The sequence below is a fragment of the Rhinopithecus roxellana genome, chromosome 16 (assembly GCF_007565055.1).
Source record: "Rhinopithecus roxellana isolate Shanxi Qingling chromosome 16, ASM756505v1, whole genome shotgun sequence".
In the NCBI taxonomy this organism is placed as follows: Eukaryota; Metazoa; Chordata; class Mammalia; order Primates; family Cercopithecidae; genus Rhinopithecus; species Rhinopithecus roxellana.
In genome coordinates this window covers 48,886,142-48,901,566 of record NC_044564.1, presented here as the reverse complement: position 1 = coordinate 48,901,566, position 15,425 = coordinate 48,886,142, and the positions used below count along the sequence as shown (strand labels likewise).

The 15,425-nt window shown below is 41.3% G+C and overlaps 1 protein-coding gene across 33 annotated transcripts in view; it reads right to left on the bottom strand.

The window, feature by feature from the left end:
* The window catches only part of TRPM3 (transient receptor potential cation channel subfamily M member 3), a 938,690-nt gene that overhangs the window by 89,463 nt on the left and 833,802 nt on the right, over positions 1 to 15,425 (bottom strand). For 10 of the 33 annotated variants that reach the window (XM_030919577.1, XM_030919570.1, XM_030919575.1 and 7 more), the window contains 5 exons: positions 7,731 to 7,766; positions 7,438 to 7,578; positions 3,488 to 3,517; positions 2,321 to 2,610; positions 1,141 to 1,369 (listed from right to left, as the gene is read on the bottom strand). In XM_030919577.1, coding sequence (XP_030775437.1) covers positions 1,141 to 1,369; positions 2,321 to 2,610; positions 3,488 to 3,517; positions 7,438 to 7,578; positions 7,731 to 7,766 — 726 coding nt within the window. The remainder of the gene's footprint in view (positions 1 to 1,140; positions 1,370 to 2,320; positions 2,611 to 3,487; positions 3,518 to 7,437; positions 7,579 to 7,730; positions 7,767 to 15,425) is intronic. The other 23 variants (XM_030919573.1, XM_030919579.1, XM_030919569.1 and 20 more) reach the window with 3 other exon arrangements.

The following is a 15,425-nucleotide window of genomic DNA, read 5'->3' as shown; positions in this document are numbered from 1 at the left end:
ACTTCCCATATCCTTTCAATCTTCCATCTCCCATTTTTTTCTGTCTTTCTTTTCCTTTTTCGGTTTCATATTTTCCTTGAAAAACACTGAAAAGAACATTAAAAAAGCAAACACTAAACACCATCCTATTTCCCTTAAAAACAGTAACATCCCTTTCATAGTCCATTCAGCCTCAGAGGTAACCGCTGCTGACAATTTACTATGTGTCCTGCCTGGTTTTTATAGGATAGTTTATACAGACATAACTATACATAGACACATTAAAAATGACCTCCGGCCGGGCGCGGTGGCTCAAGCCTGTAATCCCAGCACTTTGGGAGGCCGAGACGGGCGGATCACGAGGTCAGGAGATCGAGACCATCCTGGCTAACACGGTGAAACCCCGTCTCTACTAAAGAAATACAAAAACTCAGCCGGGCGATGTGGCGGGCGCCTGTAGTCCCAGCTACTTGGGAGGCTGAGGCGAGAGAATGGCGTAAACCCGGGAGGAGGAGCTTGCAGTGAGCTGAGATCCGGCCACTGCACTCCAGCCTGGGAGACAGAGCAAGACTCCGTCTCCAAAAAAAAACAAAACAAAACAAAAAAAAAATAAAAATGACCTCCGATTATACACACTGATCTGCGACTTGTTTTTCTTAAGAATAGATTAGGATTATCTAGCAATGGCTTTACAAATAAATCTATCTCAGTTTTATTTTAGTTTAAAAAGACCTCTCAAGCACATCTGGTAAGAGCCAATGTCTCTATGACATGATGCCAAGGAGAGCCAGGGGTTCAGGCATCCTCTGCAGTGACAGGTGGCCTAGGTGGGGACTCCTGGTGCAGCTGGCTTTGCTCATGCAAATGGCAGCCCCTGCAGTACCTGTACATGGCCATCCCCTTTGGATCCTCCAAAAAATATTAATGACCGGGCACCCTCTCTAGAGATGCTGATGCAGCAGGACCCAGGGGGAAGCCCCAGCCTCTATATGGGAAAAACAAAACCAAGCAACACTCTACAGGATTCTGAGGCACAGTTAGGATTTAGAACCACCCGCCTGAGATAAAAGGATGCCCAATCCCACGGCAGATTTTGTCTGGGAAAACTCTACCCCACCCGCTGGTCCTCATAGCCAGGAGGGCCTTGTTGGGCGTGCTGACCTTGAGGCCTGAGTTCTTGCGCATGCGGAGCCGGCCCATCCACATGTCGGTGAGCAGCATCTGGCTGCACGTGTGCGCGATGAAGTCGCGGTGTTTGGCAGCCACTGCAAGCTGCAGGCACGTGGCGTTGCTCCAGTTCTTCAGCTCATACGTCAGCAGTTTCATGGCCAGCTGTTCATCCTGCTTGTAGGACTGGTCCAAGAGCTCCACAGCCAGCTGGCCGAAGTCTCTGAAAGACAGAATGGGTGGACAGTCCTTCAGGTCAGCTTGGAGACTTATAAGATAAAAGTGGACCTGCTGGACAACCAGAAAATGTGGTCACTGTGTGATGTAGTTGTTTCATATGGGGTCTGGTCTGTTTCTAAATTTATCCAGCCAACATCCACTAAGCATCTACTGTGTGCCAGATACCATGTATAGAACTGGGGTTGTAAGTCAAACAATATATGATCTCTGTACTCAGGCCCTCAGATTGTCATATGAGTGTAGGGGATGGAGTAATCAATCAATAGAGTACAGTATGTCTTTTTTTTTTTTTTTTTTTGAGACAGGGTCTCTCTCTGTTTCCCAGGCTGGAGTGCAGTGGAATGATCAAGGCTCACTGCAGTCTTGACCCCCTGGGCTCAAGAGATCCTCGTACCTTAGCCTCCTGAGTAGCTAGGACTACAGGCATGCACCACCACACCCAGCTAATTTTTAATTTTTTTTTTTAGAGATGGGGTCTTGCTATGTTGCCCAGGCTGGTCTCAAACTTCTGGGCTCAAATGATCCACACATCTCAACCTCCCAAAGTGCTGGGATTACAGGCATGAGCCACTACACCAGGCAGTATGTCCTGTTAAATGTGTCAAACTTCAGTTCACATTCCAGCCTTGCCACCACAAACGTGTGATCTTAAATTCTCTGAGTCCCATTTTTCCTAGCTGAAAGAAGTGCATAACTATGGGACCTACCTCATGGGGTAGTTGAGAGGATGAAATAAAATGTTCCATGTTTCTATATGTACCACACTGTCTGTGGCACTGTGCACAATAAAGGGGAATTGTTTGTGTCCATCTTGTGTGTGCATCACTGGGGTGATACTGACTTCCCTTAAAGTTCTGAGTAGCTCAGACCTTCCAGCACTGGGAGCCCACCTTTCCTCCTCTCCCCCGACCAGCCCTTTGCTGGATGGACCCACCTGGAATTGTGATTCAGCTCCTGGGAAATGTCATCAACCATGTCGTTCTCAGAGGCCTCATGAGCCATGGCTTTGCAGAGCTTACAGGCCACCAGGGCCTTGGCCATGGCCTCCTCACCATGCTGCCAGAAGAACAGGGCCATCTTCTGCCGCTTCATGAGGACAGCCCACACCATGAGCTCGTGGAAAGGGAAGGGGAAGTGGTTGATCTCAGGATCATCCAAGTCAATGTCTACCTCTTCTTCACGTTTCTTGGTTGTCTTTCTTCCTCGCCTCAAGGGAATATCATCCTGTAATTATAGGGAAATCACACAGGCTGAGTTAGAAATGAATTGGTGCACTTCAGCAAGTAGCAATTGTATATCTTCTCCCAGCTAGCTCTGGGATCAGTACTGAAATGAACTAGGCCAGCTTCCGTCCTAAAAGAACTCACAAGCTCATCCATGCCCAACTTTAAAACAAGTGATGATAAATGCATAAGCACAGTGCTGGGGGAACATGTCAGTGTTACACTCTGATTTAAAAAATTATTTTTTAATGGGCCATTTTCTTTCTTTTCACTTCTGTGTGAAACATTACCTTTATTCAAAGGGTAATCTTGTTTGTACCTAATTATGGAGAGCACTACCCTTTTTACTGAAAGGATAAGGACAGCCTAGATTTTTATTTGCATACACGACCGTAACCACATGAACAAAAGATGGCAAATGGATAATTTATCTCAAGTTTCTGAATACTTATTAGATGCAATTCTGAAGTAGTTCTGGCCTTCGGACCTGTCACCATTTGTAAACACTCCAATAGATTTTGATTACTAGAATTTATATGCTTCCTTGGTTTTCAGGTATTTCAAATAGGATTTTTGTTTGTTTGTTTGCATTGCAGATACAACCTCATGGTGGAATTTTCAAAGGTGCTGTGAGGAACCCTTATGACACATTATATATATATAATTATACATATATAATGTATACATACTATAGTATGTAGTATATATAGTATTACACATTATATATACTATATATTTATAGTATATATATTACATATAGTGTATCTATTATATATACACTATATATTATTATATATATATACTATATATATAGCATATATATAATGGGTAACAAAGAGAATAAATCATTGACACTAATAATTTGGACAAACACTTACCTCCATTCCCAGCAGTTTCAAGGCTTTGGGCTGTTAAAAAAAATGTTGTGAACAAAGTTAGATCAGTTAGATCTTTCTTTCATAAAGGTAAGAAGAGTCCTATTATATCTTTTTGGTTTTGTTTTTATTGAGACAAGGTCTCACTTTGTTACCTGGGTTGGAGTGCAGAGGCACAATCATGGCTCACTGCAGCCTCAACCTCCTGGGCTCAAGTGATTCTCCTACTTCAGTGCCCCAAGTAGCTGAGAGTAGAGGTGCACGTTACCATGCTTGGCTAACTTTTAAAAATGTTTTGTAGAGATGGGGTCTCACTATGTTGCCAGGCTGGTCTCAAACCCTTGGGCTCAAGTGATCCTCCCACCTCAGCCTCCCAAAGTACTGGGATTATAGGCATGAGCCTCCACACCCAGCCTCCAAGAGTCCTATTATATTTTAAACAGGTGATATAAGAACACTATTGTACCATATAGCATTAATTTTATTTTGCTAAATAAAATGCCACAAGAAGAACTGATTTATAGAAATTCCAAGAGAATTTTGGATTTGGTGATTTTAATGAATCTACAGAAAATGAGGAAACTGGCAAGGCATAATGAGATTGCCTGAGGATAGAGCCTACAGGTTGATAATGATTTTTGTGAACCAAGATTTCTTTCACCTTCTATAAGCATCTTGCTTGGCTGACACCTTCACAACATCTAGTATTTGAATGAGTGCTTTGGTCTGAATGTTTTCGCCCCCCCCCAAATTCATATGTTGATATTCTAATTCCAAAGGTGATGGTATTAGGGGGGATACTTTCTGGGAGGTGATTAGATCAAGAGAGAAGAGCCCTCAGGAATGGGATTAGTACCCTTATAAAAGAGGCTCAATGCAGCTCATTCACCCTTCTACTGGATGAGGACACAGTGAGAAGGTGTCACTATGAATGAGGAAGCAGGTTCTCAACAGACAGTAAATCTGTTGGTCCCTAGATCTTGGACTTCCTACCCTCCAGAACTGTGAGAAATGAATTTCTGTTGTTATAAGACATCCCACTGATGGTATTTTGTCGTAGCAGCCTGAACAGACCAAGACAAATGAACAAGGAAACCTTCAATCAAGCAGATCGAATCATGTATTTCTCAAACCTCTGAAAAGCCTCTATTATCTGGAGACTTGGGATGTTATTCAGAAATATATTAATATGTTTAGATGCTTTATGCTGGCCATTTCCCTGTGCTGCTGCCCATCAGGGCCAGAGCAAGTGGGGCCAGAGGGCCTGTGCTGATGGTGGCAAAGGTGCTCAATAGCATGGAAAGTGTCAGCACACAGGAAGCATCATTGGCCATGCTGGGAATGTGCAAAACAGGCACAGGCTGAGTCGGAGAGAAAAGGCAACTCAGAAGGACACGGACCCTGATCTATATTTAACAGCAGGTAATACAAAACTACATCTCAGGGGCCAGGAAGACCAATTTTAAGCTTTTAAATATTTCAGAATGGTTGGGCACCATCTTGAAAGTTATTTGAGTAAATGGTAAGGGTACAGCACTTACAGTTCCTCCAAATTGTATTTGACTATTCACATTACAACAGCTCAAACCGAATCTCTCTCTCTCTTTCTCTCTCTATTTTTCTCTTTCTCTTTCAGCTTCTAAAATGACTACTAGGCTAATATCTATTTCATTTTTTTCTTATTTATCTTTGTTGTTTTTTTTTTAAATTCTGTTATATTTCATTTTCAAACAAATCCCTTTTGTTAAATTTTAGGTGTTTTCAAAGTTCTTTACTAGTTCCACAAAATGCTTTCAGAATCAGAAAAAAACTTTGTTAAATATAAAAATCATGACTCGGCACAGTGGCTCACGCCTGTCATTCCAGCAGTTTGGAAGGCCAAGGCAGCAGGCGGATCACCTGAGGTCAGGAGTTCAAGACCAGCCTGGCCAACATGGCAAAACCCCATCTCTACTAAAAAATACAAAAATTAGCTGAGTGTAGTGGCATGTGCCTGTAATCCTGGCTACTCGGGAGGCTGAGGTAGGAGAATCACTTGAACCTGGGAGGTGGCGGTTGTAGTGAGCTGAGATCACACCACTGTACTCCAGTCTGGGCAACAGGGTGAGACTGCATCTCAAAAAAAAAAAAAAAAAAAAAAAAAATTATGCCCACTACCAGCTAGAGCAGTAATTCTCAGAAAGTGGCCCATGGGTCATGAGGGTCCCTGAAACATTTTGAGAGGGTGTGTGTAGTCAAAGCTATTTTCATAATAGTACTAGGATGTAATTGGGTTTGGCACCATCTTGACATTTGTACTGATGGTACAAAAGCAATGGTGAGTAAAGCTGTTGGGTGCCTTAGCAAGAACAAAGGCAGTGGTACCCACCTTTACCAGATGTCATTAGACTCCAGTATTATGCACTTGCAGAAAGCAAATGCAACTGTTTTACTTAAGAATGACCTTGTTGAGGACTAAAAAACAATTAACATTATTAAATCCTTACCCTTGATTAACTGTCTTTTTACTGTTCTGTGGGATGAAACGGGAAGTATACTCCTAAAATAGTTCTGCTGTATACTGAACTATTATGGGTTGTCCTGAGGAAATGCACTTAAGTGATTGTTTGGATTGTATTATAGCCATTTGTTTTTTTCATGGAATATAATTTTTACTTGAAGGACTGATTGGCAGATGGACTAAAGTTGTGTAGACTTGGACCTTTGGCAGATGTGTTTGGAATGACCAAAGTGAGGCTGTTATTTCAAGGAAAACAATAGATAGTATTTGTTGCCAATGACAAAATTCAAACTTTTAAGAAAAAAATTGGGATTTTAGAAAACTTATATCTACTCCCCACACCCCCACCATGACTTTGACAGCTTTTCAGGACTGAAAGACATTTCCCATGAGATAGAGGTGATACTAATGAAACTGTATAATAAAATGTGTCAGTATTTGGAAGAGCTGCATACCTTCACAAACCAATAATTTTCCATGACCAATCTATGATGTTACAAGATCCATCAAAGTATAAGATTGACCACTGGATTTTACTTTGTTATTATTTTATTTTATTTGTTTTAGAGTCAGAGTCTCACTACATTGTCCAGGTTGCAGGGCAGGGGCTACTCACAGGCATTATAATAGTATACTACAGCCTCGAACTCCTGGGCTCAAGCAAGTCTCCTGCCTCAGCCTCCTTAGTAGCTGGGACCATGGCTGGCTTGACTAGTGGATTTTAATGTAACAGAATTTGAAAAGTTCACTTATATCGTTTTAGATTTCACCTTGCAACTCATTTTTAAGAAACGGTTACTTACTAAATTTTGGTGTAGTATCAAAAAAAGGATATCTACAATTATATGTAAAGAGGATTAAAATACTCCTTCCTTTGATATATTTGCTATGTTTGTCATGTGTTTTTGTGGGGTCAGATTTTCTTTATATACTTTAACCAGAACATCCTACAATAGACTGAATCCACAAGTAGATATCTAGCTCTCTTCTATTAAGCTGGACATTACAGAAATTTGCAAAAGATAAAAAATGTTCCTATTATGAATTTGTTCTTTGTTTTTGAAAATATATTTTTTATAAACATGTTCTTTATGTTAACATATAATGGGGATTCCTATGTTTAACTTAAAATGAATTAAATATTTTTAGAGTCTCCATTTAAATTTCTAACATGGTAAATAAACACCGATAGGTAGAATTCCCATAGATAAAAGCTCTTTGAGGTTCTCAACAATTTTTAAAGGTATAAAGACCCAAAACCTGGAAAACTGCTGAGTTTAATAATCTCAATGATAAGATTAATTTGAATTTCATTACTATTCTTTGATTGTATAGGCTCACTCTCAGTGCAAGTTTTTGATTTTAATTCCCCTTGGAGACAAAGAAGCCACAACCCAAATCCCATACACCCTAGTCCTTCCAGGAGGGGCCCTGAATTTGCAGCCAGCCTCACCCTCTTGGGGCCGAAGAGGTTGTGGTAGAGAGTCCGGAAGCGCTTGCGCGTGTAGTTGCAGCGATAAGCCCCGCCCATCAGGTATTCGATCACCAGGCCGATGTCAATCAGGCTGATTCTGTAGTCTGGGGGCAGGTTCCCCTGTCAGGGTAGAATGAAACAAACAAACAGACAAATCCAAAAGACAACGTGGTTTACTAGGGATTCTAGTTCATGTATTCTGTAACTAGAGTAAAAAAAATATTGAAAAAAGAAACATATGAATGTATTATTATGCTGGTTAATTAATTCACCTTAAAATAGATCCAACCGAAACCTGGATACTCTCGCTTGGAAAGAAGACATAAGTTAAATAAGAAGATGCAGTAATCGTCGGCAATAATAGAAAATCAAAATATTTATTCAAGTCTTCAGCTGGGGAGAAAAAAACACCAGTGTAGAAGAAACACAAGGCTAGACACGGCAAATGCTATCACTCCCAGGCACTAGGAACCAGGTTTCCCCAAATGCTCCCCAAGCCCCTCTTTCTGCCTCTGATCCAGGCCTGTTACCACTCTCTTGATATCATTTGGTTTTTACCACCCACTAAAGGAAGACTCCTCTCAGAAGATGAGTGTCATTACCAGGGCCTCCATCAGCTGGGATTTTAGGACTCAGGTCTCCTTTAATACAAAACCTCTATCCATAATTTTAAAAAACTGATGCTTTTTTCATAAAAGAAGAGCAATATTTAGGGAGGGGATTTTGGGTGTCAGGATGAGGTTGTACATGAACATCCCTTGCATTTAAAGAGAAGAGGGAGAGAAATTGGAGAAGACATTTTAGCAATGGAGTATTTATTTTTCTAGAATTAAGGAGATTTTTTTCATTTTTTCTTTTAAAGAGAGTAACATTTCTTAAAGATCTAGAGTTATGGTGTCTTTTTGAGCTGTTTGCCATCGCTAGATGCAAAAATAATAAAGATTTTCTTATTATTTACTCAATACTGCTTTCGACTTCTAAAGTTTAGGTTCTAAAGAAAATTTTTGCTGTTAGGCCAAGGGAGAGTTAGTTCCATTTGTGAGAAAGTCTGAGTGCACAGCGAATTCCAATCCACTCTCACTGCCTGCTGTAGCTCCTTCTTGCAGGAGAGTGCTCTATACCATAAATGGCTGGGTGTGACACCGTGTGGGAAGTCTCATGCCCTTAGATCTATTTTGGACAGACACGAGGGCTCCATCCACTTTTGTCCTTAATGAAGGACCCACCCAGGATGCTGTGTGAGATTTCTGCCACTTCACAGAAGACGTTTATTATGTATAGTGGTCGTTTTCCAACTTTGGTGGCATCAGAATACCCTGGGGAACTTGGTGACATTGCAAACACCTGGACTTTGTCTCACTTACTTCAATGTATCGGGGCCTCTATGTCCTTTCCTAGCTCCTCAGGTGATTCTGATGCACACCCAAGTTTGTCAAACTGCTTGTCTACTCAGTAAGAGTCTGGTGGTAGTGGTAGATTAGGCAGCAGAACTGGGAAATTCATAGTGTCAAAAGCTAATTACTTTCAGTCAGAAATTAATTAAATTTTTTTTGCTAACCTGAGGGTAGGTTTTCAGTTGTCCTTACTCAAGTTTTCTGTGGGCAACTGTATTCATTTGAAGGTTTTGGGATTCAGGATTAGAGGTATCCCTCTGCATCCTATCATTAAACCTATAGCTCTGTATTTTTCTTGTTTGATTTATCTTTATATCCTCAGAACCTCTTATAATATGCCTGGCATATGGTGGGCACTCAGAGTGTTTTTGTTGAAAGTATAAACCAGTAAAACAGTGAAATTAATTGATGTGGTTGGGATCAAGTCTGGGTTTGGGTTTTTTAGTGTTATGTTCTCAGTAACAAAACCAACTAGCCACAATCTGTTGGTCATCCCTGGTTGGAATAGCCCTAGTTCACTATGGAAATTTGCTTTGAAATACAGGTAATGCTGTATCTGGAATTCAGTGGCTATCCTCAATGGGGTGAGAACAATGGGATAGTAATTGAAGCACCAGCCTCAAGCATGTAAGACTCCATTGCTGCTTTCTTTTTTTTTTTTTTTTTTTTTTTAAAGAGTTTCACTCTTGTTGCCCAGGCTGGAGCGCAATGGCGTGATCTGGGCTCACTGCAACCTCTGCCTCCTGGGTTCAAGTGATTCTCCTGCCTCAGCCTCCTGAGTAGCTGGGACTACAGGTGTACGCCACCATGCCCAGCTAATTTTTGTATTTTTAGTAGAGACAGGGTTTTGCCATGTTGGCCAGGCTGGTCTCAAACGCCTGACCTCAGGTGATCCTCCCACCTCGGCCTCCCAAAGTGCTGGGATTACAGGCGTGAGCCACCGTGCCTGGCCCATTGCTGCTTTTTAGACTTCCTTGCTGTCCCCAGAATTAGCTCCCACCCCAGGCCACTGGGTTCTACCTCTCCCTTGGCTTGAGGTACATGGCAGGCTTGGACATCTAACTGGAGCCAGCCAGGCAAAATGGGGCTGTGTAAAGGGCATCATATATGAGGGGGAACATTTTGAGACACAGACCCCTTTTGTCCTTGACGTTGGCCCTCCATAGCCTAATCTGGCATCCATTTGATGAGCTGAATAGTCCTGTCACAAAAATGGCCTCTACCCTCCTCAGAATTTCAGAATCTCCTTTGTTTGAAGATTATCTTTATCCATCTAACTGAATCAGCAAGCTAAGCTATCCTCAGGCTAAGAAAGACCAATTGTCTGCCTTCTTTATGCAAAGCATGGCAAAAAAATATTAAAAAGGGAGCTCAGAGAAAGTTTTAAGATAGTAACTTTTCATGTATTAGCCTTCCCATAAAATTAAACTGAGTTTAAAAATAGTACTAATGCAACTACTTTTCTCTATTATGTTGGGGCAGACTAACAAGGCCACAGTTTCTGTATCCTCTGGCTCTCCTGTACTGTTAGGCGAGGCTGTTATTTAAAGAGTAGAAGAGTCTCAAAGACTGGACCAGCCTGGGTGAGCCTCATTCATAGCGATGGGGCTCCTATGGGGACGACTGCCCGAGGATGCCCACCCATCATGTCATTTTCCTTGGCAGGGTGAGGAGGAAGCACACCAGCTTCCAGTCAGCTGCCCTCGGCTTCTCTCTGTCCTTTGGCCAGCAGACACTTTCCCTTAGGCTCTCAAATTTCTTTCCAGTGAAAGGGGCTTGAACTCCACGGCCTTTATGGTCTGCAATGTTCAAAGACCAGGTTTCAGGAAAATCCTCAAAGGACTTATTGTGATGCTATAAAAAGGCAATCAGAGCAGCTCTATAAATTTGCGCCTAGTTTTAATCTTGTAGGAATTTAAAAAATTTTAAATGTGGGCTCACGCCTGTAATCCTAGCACTCTGGGAGGCTGAGGCGGGTGGATCGCCTGAGCTCAGGAGTTTGAGACCAGTCTGGGCAACATGGTGAAACCCCGTCTCTACTAAAATACAAAAAATTAGCCAGGCATGGCAGCGTGCACCTGTAGTCTCAGCTACTTGGGAGGCTGAGGCAGGAGAATTGCTTGAACCTGAGAGGTGGATGTTGAAGTGAGCCGAGATTGCACCACTGCACTCCAGTCTGGGCGACAGAGCAAGACTCTGTCTTTAAAATAAAATAAATAAAATAAAATAAAAGTAATACCAAGCCTAACACCTATGTATTTTGCTTTGAGAAACATAGGTGTAAGCATCAGTTAGAATTCTAAAAACAAGACACCAATATTGCTTGAAGACCAATACTGAAAGGGAATATTTATGCTTTCGAGGTGTCTTTGGGAGTTGTCAGGAAAGTGATTATAGTAAAATTCAAAATCAATAAACATTTAAGGGGCAAATAGAACATTTTTAGAAAATGGCTATATCCATAAAGGACTTTTAGGGGTATATATCGGCAAGAAGGTGCTGGGATCGTCTCATATAAAGCTTGATTCTTTCAGAATGATTTATGTTTGGTCAGCCCTGAAGGAGAGTAAATGATTCCATGACCACTGAGGTTCCTGTATTCCGTTTGACCACAAGGGGGCAATATTCACCTAACCGAAGCCAGTGAGAATTCCCCCCCCCCCCCAGCATTTTCCTGCCTCTTCCGTTTTTTTCTTTTTTTTTTTCTTTTGAGACGGAGTTTTGCTCTTGTCGCCCAAGCTGCAGTGCAATGGCACCATCTTGACTCACTGCAACCTCTGTCTCCCAGGTTCAAGCGATTCTCCTGCCTCAGCCTCCAGAGTAGCTGAGATTACAGGCATGTGCCATCATGCCCGGCGAGTTTTCTTGTGTTTTTAGGAGAGATGGGGTTTCACCATGTCGGTGAACTGGTCTCGAACTGGTCTCGAACTCCTGACCTTAGGTGATCCGCCCATCTCAGCCTCCGAAAGTGCACCTTACCATCTTCTGTTTTATACATACCATAAGGCCATATAAACAAACCCAGAGTGGATGAAGGATTGGGAGCTAAGGAGTGAGTCGGATGCTCTCCTGGAAGTGATATTTGGAGGAGTGAAAATTTAACAAGTAATGTGTTTGAATTCAGCCTGCAAGGCTGGATCACATGTTTCTTCACAGAGATTTTAGGGAGCAAAGAAGTTAGGGAATAACTTTTCCTTTCTTACTAGGAAGAGTGGAAACCTTCTTGGGAAAGAAGAAATCGATTTTATAGCATGAATAAAATTGAGTACAATTTAGGCCTCTTGGGATAGGTGTCCTGCGTGGACTCTGAGGGGGATGGCAGCCTAAGTGCATGATACAATGCTGGGCCAATGGCCTTGATCACTGGGACCTGTGGATGTCACAGATTATGCATTTGCATTGCTTCTCCTAGGATGGGTATTGCCAGGCAGAGGGGACTTTATGGATACTCATTCAGAGAGCAGCCAGCAACATGACCCCACAGAAGAAACAGCCTTGGGATGGGCCATGGCCCTGCCCCCATGTGACCCTGGCCAGATCACTTCCTCTCTCTGTACCTCAGTTTATGTTGTGAAAATAGGTGGCTTGGACACAGTAACTTCTAAGATCCTGTCTATTTCTAAAAATCCAACTATATGACCACTACCTGGCAGGCTGCTCTTACTCCTTTTGGCCCACTGGTCAAAGACCCTGTTCAGAGCTTCCAAGGTTGATGTAGCTTCCAATGATCCCCTAGAGTTTGGTTAGTGGAACCAGAGGCTTGGAGACAAGGGATGGTAAAAGGATAGATGGGGATGGGGTAGTGCTCAGTGCATCCAGCTCCTCTGGAAAAAGCAGAGAAGGTGAGCAGCACCTCACATGCCAACAGGTAAAGCCCAAACACCTTCTGGAGGAGTCTTCCTTTGCTTGGGTCCTTTTCAAATTAGAAGTCAAAAGGGATACTGGAGGAACAGTCATTCTGCCTGCTGTTTCTGTTCTAGCACTTCCCCCACCCCCTTCGGTAATGACTTTGGTAATTGGTAAAGCCTGAACTATTATTTCCCATTTCATGCCTTAACAATGGGAGGTCATGTGATTCAAATAATTTGCTAGACAGGCTTGAGTTCTATGGGTAGGTACAATTTGACAACTTGAAAATGTTGTCTTCTTTTTTCATGCTATGAACTACTAACCTGAAGCTAAGGTTTACTTCATGCCATGCATAAGGAAACCTTTTCATTAAAATGCTAGTTTAAATTCACTAATTAGATCTGCTCTTCAAAATGATTGGGGTTTTTCAGATGTCAGCTCATGATATCACTATCAGATCTCAACTGTTTAGGAAAACTTTTTTCCTTTGAAACTCATAACAAGCCTTCAAAACAAGATTGGTTCCTTCTGATATACATAAGGTATGAAATGATTGCTGGTTGTCAGGTTTACCAAGGGAGTGTGAAGAAAAGACTCCCCTGGGACAGCTTGTACAATAAAGAAAAGTGGACTGCAGCTGGTGTGAGTAATCACCCAGTAGGGACTTCAGCTGGTGGAAGCTCAGGGGAAAAGAGGACATCACCCCAGTGTGCAGTCCCATAACATGGCAATATATCGGGCAACCAATCCTCTGAAATATAATAATGCTTTTGCAAATTTCCATGCATTTAGCAGATGGGATTATGCAAATGCCCTTTCCTTACCCAAAATGTGTCTGAAATGCTTTTTTTTCTTTTGCATTCTGAAAAGCTCTGGGTCTTAATTCCCATGTAAATGAACTTTAAATTATCATAATTTCACCACCAGTTCTACTTAATACTCAAATAGCATCCTCCTTTAGTGGGGAACGATAGTATAGGTAATTTGAAGTATTAGCACATTTAAGAAAGGAAAAAACTACTTTAAAACATACAGAGGCACAAATTGAGCAGACAGCTACTAAAATGGCAGGTTATATTCCACAGAAAAGCAGACAGACTTGGGCCACTCTGGTTTAATATGAGAGCATTGGTACATTCAATGGATTTATGCATGAAAATAGTTCAGGGAACTGGGTTGGTTTAAAACAATTTAAATTTCTGATTAATGCTGAAGAGCCACTCTTTTTACCTCATTGCTGCTAGATTGTTCCCTTGATATAAATAATTTGAGATTTCAAAACAAGCTTGGGAGCAGTTCCCCACATTTAGCTCTGTTGGTCTCAAAGAAGAGGTGAACTGGAGATGTCATGCTGATTGACTTATGATGGTCTGATAATTCCTCAATGCATTCCTTTGGTTCTTAAGAGTTATTTACATACAATTTTACAGATGTATTATCAAACACTATGCTCAAGGTCTAGGACTATGTTCCTAATTCATGAATAGCGTTTTGTACCAGAGTTAATAACTTATTAATTTTTGTCCAGATTAAACATATATGCACACATATATTTGCCCCCATAATTGTAAAGAAGAAAGCACACGTTACTTATTATTATGTTCCTTAATTTTGAAAATTGCTTTAAGTTCCCAAGATTTTCTTAGCATTTTAACTCTAGTTTCACAGCCTTTGATTATCTCATTGGCCTAAATTGCTGGAAGTCACTTGAAACCACCTGAAAGTCACCTGAAACCATCTGAAAATTGCTGAAAGTCACCTGAGAAAGTTGTACACCAATGTTAATTTCTCCCTTATTTACTTCTTCCCCAAACACCAAACAAACAAAAATCTTCATTTTCAGCTCCCTTAATCCATATAACATAAAATGTAGGCACTGAGACTCCTGTGACTACCGTTGTTCATCTTTCTTGCTCTCCCATCGTCGGATACTTACCGTGGTCCTGGAAATAATGAATTCTGCATTTCCTGCTTCTACTTTTTCCCAAGGGAAGAAATTAAACATTGGCTTTCTGTTTCTTCCTGTCTTATTGGCAGTCTCTTTTTCCAGGTAAAAGGATAAATTATTTCTAGGCCAGTTCAGTACTATTCTTGGTCATTTGTTATCATTTTTTCCAGTTACTAAATTTGTAAGTAAATGGTAAATGCATGCTTTTATAATGATTTTCTTGCTCTAATATTTGGATCATACTTAAAAGGAAAAAAAAAATAGTTGCTTTTAATCCTTCTTCCTCCCAAATTCTTACCATCCTGTTCTTTCTTGTTAGCGTATATTATTTTTGAGGTACATCTTTAGCGGAGAAGCTACAAAACCCCCCTATCTTAGAGATACTTTTCATGCCTTCTAATAATACAGGTGACGTGAGCAAATGCAAAAGGCAGCTCAAGGGATTTCAGAAAAGAGAAAACAATATTGCAAAGCAGAGTCCTATGGGGAAAAGAAAGTAATAAGAGGGATTTTAATCATTTACACTCAGTGAAATCTAACTGCAAAAATCCCTTTGAAAATTAGACAAGACATTATTGCTGGGAGGCTGGGTCGTTGAATTGGATGAGCGACTATTTTGAAAGGTTTGGGTTGGTGATGACTGGGATTGAGGGATAAAGGCATAGCTGTCTCCTTAGAAAACCTCACAATTCCTTCAGGGACAGAGATTAACTTAAGGAAGGAGAGAATACCCCAGGTCATTACTTTAGAAAAACTCAAAACATGTGATTGAACAT